This window comes from Sorghum bicolor, chromosome 5 (assembly GCF_000003195.3).
Source record: "Sorghum bicolor cultivar BTx623 chromosome 5, Sorghum_bicolor_NCBIv3, whole genome shotgun sequence".
NCBI lineage: Eukaryota > Viridiplantae > Streptophyta > Magnoliopsida > Poales > Poaceae > Sorghum > Sorghum bicolor.
Window position 1 is genome coordinate 6,005,195 of NC_012874.2, and position 5,178 is coordinate 6,010,372.

A 5,178-nucleotide genomic window follows, 5' to 3' on the forward strand; every position below is an offset into this window, starting at 1 on the left:
ATGTATTACAGGAAAGAGGGAGTATATTTTAAGTGTGAATTATTAGAAACTGTTGGAGATGGTCTTATTTGTTTCTTCCATTTTTGGCGAGTTGGAAAACTCTATGGTTTTTGAAATAAATTATTTGGATCTGTTAGACATGCTCTAAGTGCTCATGTTCTTTTATATATACTTGGTTAAAGTTGAATTAGTTTGACTTCAAACAAAGCTTAGATTTGAAACAGATGGAGTATCCTAGTAGAGGATTAGGCACTTACCAGAATATTCTAATTAAAAAATTATCAGTCTACTCGGTGTTAAGCTCCACGAGTCTACTCGGGGTTTTTCCGGTGCCTCTCTGGCATAGTTCTAAATACTGATCGAAAACCGGCAAAAATCGGTCCGGTCCCCTCGGGTATTGGTCGGTTCGGCCGATTTTGACCAGTATTGAGTGGTATGGCAAATTTTGATCAAAATTTGGCTAAAATTTGACCAGTATTGGATCGGTTTTAGCAAAATTTCAGCTGAAAATTGGTCTATCGGTCTTACCGGCTCCCTTTGTTATTTTTGGTTACATCGGAATTCAAAACTATGCTCTCTGGTGCCCACCACCGATAAATCTGGTGGTAGCAAAACATCTATGCATTAGTGAACAAAAGCCTCCAGTCATACGCTTCAGTTAATCATGAACAACACAAGTGGGTGAATTTGTCTGCCTCCATTAATCAATAAAAAAATAAAAAATCTAGCAAGCCCATCGACGAGCCCGTTGAAGCCCATCAGGGCCGTGTGCCATCGGTGTCCGCCGGATTCTTGCCTACATCGCCACTGAGCCACATCCACGAGCCATGCCGTGGATACATGCTACCTCCACGGATTGGGGCACGAGGCCCCTGGATCCGCCATCTTGGGTGCCAAAGGGATGAGAGAGAGAGAGAGAGGGCACCGTCGACATCGAAGGCAGGAGAGATAATGCCACCACTGTCGAAGCCAGATCCACCGCGCCGCCCGCATCTGAGCATCGAAGAGGAGAGAGTCGGACTGGGCCCGCAAGGCCATTGAGCTCCATGACTCGCCACCACAGAGAACCACGCACTGATGCCGCTGTGGGGGAGACAGGGGCACCGAGATCCACCATGGCCCTGCCGTAGCTAGCCTGGGTCGCCATCGCCTGGCCCACCACCACTGCTTGCGGACGGAGGAAGAGGAGAGTGAGAGGGGCGTCGTGCTGTCTCTGGAAAGGAAGCGGCGCCGTTCTGTGTCAGGTGGGGATCAGGAGGGAGGTGCTGAGAGGAAAGGAGCACCGCACTATGTCGGGTTTGGAGGGAGGCGCTGGGAGGGGAGGGGAGATGTGAGGCTAGGGTTAACAAGTGTTGCTTATATATGAACCCTGTAGAAAGGTAGGTATGGGCTTTTTGTGGGCTGCAAGTTGAGGCACTATTTTTGAAGGCGGGCCTTATAGAGTGTCCGCCTCCAAAAAACCGTTTTATAGAGGCGGGCACTTTAAAATGACCGCCTCCAAAAATATACTCATTTCTGAAGGAGGTCGTCTTAAGGTGCCCGCCTTCGTAAATCGATTTTGGAGGGGGGCAAAAGTGCCTGCCTCGGTAAATAAAAATTGCCCGCCTCGGTTAATCGTAGTCATTAACCGTGGTGATTAACTTATGTGACCGCCTCTGTTAATGAAAAGATACCATCTTGCAAAATCATTTGTATAGTAGTGTAATGTGTAATTTTTTTATCCAAAATCTTATAGTCCACAATTTTGCCCTGCCTCCATTTTTATGCTGGGCTCGCCACTGTGTACAAGTGTTTGCGTAGGTACTGTAGTTCGAAAAAAAGAGAGAGAGAGAAAGAAATCAGAAACTGGCCCCGACCAGCGTACACTGTTTGGGACTTTGGGCTAAGAGCTTTAGACGGGCTGGACGATTTCCTTCATATTTTGGTCGTGGCTTCCAGCCCAACTAATCCCTATTAAGTCCTAACCCCAGCTAGGGCTAGGGCTCAGCTCGTTGGAAGGCAGAGCCGCCAATCCGCCATTGGTGATCAATCCCTATCAGCGAGTATGAATCTTGTGACACGACTTGCTCTGGGTGGCCACCATGGATCCAGGCGCCTCTTCACACGCGGTGGCTGTGGTTCCCTCGGCCTACGCCGGCGGTCGATCCATCTCGTCCCAAGTTTGGTTCAGCCAAGGGAGCCATCTGATGATGATTCTCCGTCGGCCACCTCCGCCAAAGATCCAAGCTGGGTTCTGCTGAATCCCGGTGGCTGCCGCAGGGTCTTCAGGGAGGACGACGACTCCATGGCAGACCACAACGAAACCCTGGCGGAGTCCCGCACCTCCACGGGGCAGCACCACTTGCGCGTCTCGTTCCGCCTCACGGCGCCGCCGGCGATCTCCTTCCTCTGCTACGATTACGCGGGTACCGTGCCCGATGACGAGAAGAACCATGAACTCGCTGTCATCGCATCCCACGGCGACTCCATCCTCTTGCGATTGAGAATGACGCGGCGGGAGCGGCGTGACGGCCGCGGTATGCCGCTCACGTTCGACCATTTCGTGTACAGGGCAGGCACCGGCACGAGACCGCCGTCGCTGACTCTACTCCCGGAATTGAGCTTTCCCAGGAAGTACGGCCGCCGCCGCTTCCTCGAAGGAGACACCGGCGTCCTGCGACGAGGAGAGGACGACCTCCTGGTGGCTCAGCTTGACACCGGGCACCACGACGACCGACCGGACCTCGCCAACCTCTGTGTTCTTCGTGTCGGGAGGAGCGAGTGGGAGCACAAGTGTGCAGTCCCCATCGTTCACGAAGATGGCGTTGAGCTGATGGGGACGTTGTCAGGCCCCGACATGACCATCCCTGTGGGTGACAGGTTCCTGTGCGGGGTCTGCTTCTATGTAGGTGTCGTCGTCTGCGACATGGCGGAAGAGGCGAGCCCTAAGCTGCGGCACGTACGTCTGCCTGTGTACTATGATCCGAGCTACTACACCAATGACCTGCCTCCCCTGACTGAATCCAAGAGCATGGGAGCTGCTGGTCCTAGCGCTGTGCGGTTTGTCGCCGTCGAGCCCCGCTGCTGCTGCGGTCGCCATGGGAGGAGCTCGTGCCCGCGCTCCAGCTTTGCCTTCACGGTGACCACTTGGACACTGACCCTGACGATGGATGAGCCAATGGCATGGGTGAAGGACGGTGTCCTCGATTGCGAGGAGCTCTGGGCGATGCCGGGATATGAGGGCCTCCCGCGTGTGCACCTGCAGTCCCCCGTCGTGAGCTTGGACAACCCCGATGTCGTCTGCTTCAAGGTCGGCGGGAGGCACGGCGGGAACCAAAACGCATGGATGATCGAGGTCGACATGAGAAGGAAGGTGCTGCTGGCAGCAGTTCAGTGGAATTCGACCGGCCCGTGGAGAGCACGACATCTTCATATACCGGCAAAAGTTTAGTGATTTACTGCCAAAACATGAAAAGGAACCGGGAATAAGACATGTTCAGTGTAGTAGGCACTGCAATGCATTTTCTTTTGGAATATTTGCAGCTTGTTATTGCCAGAGGTTTATTCCATGGCAAATGGTTACTCTTTGTCGAACTGAATTCTCTTACTTCATGTTTAAGCTGAGAAATCTAGTCTCTCCGGATTGGACATTTGTCAAATTATTTTCTTTTGACCAAAACATTGTCAAATTATTGCCGTCATTGTCTTAAATTATGGATGCCAAAGTCATCATGAAATAAATTATAGTTCTTAGTTTCATATAAAGGGGAAAAATATAAATCGACGTGTAGCATCTCAGGTGTATGGAACTTTACATTACATCTCAAGATCTTTATAAAAGATTAAAGAAAAGTTGATCATATAGGGGTTGTCATTTTAAAGAAAAGTGGAAGGAGAGTATATTTGAACTATATACATCTGGTGCAGCAAGACAAACAGTGGATCATATCTTCTTTAAATGCATTTTATCTTATTTTGTTTGGCAGATCTTTAGAAAGACCTCAACTAGTGTTTGTTTGTTCATGCTCTAACTACAGTTCACTGGGCAGCAGTCAAAAGAATTCTAAGCCAAGATACCTTAACCAATGTACCAAGCTAAGTCATCACCACTACGGGTGTCGAGGGTACCAACAAGGGGTACCCTCACCAACACGAATAACGAAACCATCCGTACGTAAAACTAGCGCCTCGATTCGACGCTCCGTCCGCACACACGCACGACCATCGATGGCCGCAACCTCGAAGACGGAAATAGCGTCGAGCGAATCGGCCAGGGCTCGAGCGACAACTGCCGTCGAATACGGAAGCGGGCTCGAGCGAACCGAGAGGCGTCGAGCGCAAGGACACTGTCCGCCGCCTGACGCGCGCACGAGAGCCAGGGCATTTAATGCACCTGACGCTTCCCCACCTAACACACGGGTCACGGGAGGCGTGATAGGGAACAGGCTTCTGTCCCATCGTTCTTTTTGCAGCCTTCCCACCGAACGACCAAGGGCGTGTCAGGACGCGGGAAACAAGGATGGAATGTCTAATCGGGACCCCCTCGAGACCTCCAAGGTCAGCGCTCCAGATATCCGCACATTACACGGCGACCGACCCTCGACCGAACAGGGTCCCTTCCTAGGGACAAGTTGGGCGTCGACTGACGACACCACAACTACCCCGCCGGATCTGCCGCCATACCGTACAAGCGTGCGACCTCAGAACCAGCGCGAGGCGGCGTGCAGGGCAGAACGCAGGAGCACGCGTAATCATCACCGGGCTATCAAGATGGGACGGCTCGAGGCCATGCCGTACGGAAGCCTCGAGTAGGTCAGCGCTCCATGCGGCTATCGACCCCTACTCTAACATCTACGCATGTACCCTAGGTCTCTCCTTGGAGCTATAAAAGGAGAGACTTAGGAATAGAACGGGGATGACGAGATAAGACCACGCTCATACGTAGTAGAGCTCCACACTTCATACCACGCTTGTATTCGCCCCTGTACAAGCACTTAGGTGCAAGATAATACAAACTCTCTCCCCCCCGCTGGACGTAGGGCCTTCTCTTGCCCGAACCAGGATAAATCTCTGTGTCTTCTTGCATCACCATCCGGGAAAGGGAGCACGCATACAAATTTACTCGTTGGTGTGACCCCCCCCCCCCGGGGGAAAACACCGACAGTTGGCGCGCCAGGTAGGGGTCCTGCGTGTTTTTTC

At 52.1% G+C, this 5,178-nt stretch overlaps 1 protein-coding gene across 1 annotated transcript; it reads left to right on the top strand.

Annotated features, from left to right (window-relative positions):
• Positions 1,992 to 3,596, top strand: LOC8073664. Its single transcript, XM_021460634.1, has one exon. It carries the CDS (start codon positions 2,045 to 2,047, stop codon positions 3,428 to 3,430), a length of 1,386 nt encoding a protein of 461 aa, XP_021316309.1. The 5' UTR covers positions 1,992 to 2,044; the 3' UTR covers positions 3,431 to 3,596.

Coding starts and splice junctions, on each gene's coding strand:
- LOC8073664 (XM_021460634.1), top strand. CDS start 2,045: ATGAATCTTGTGACACGACTTGCTCTGGGTGGCCACCATGGATCCAGG.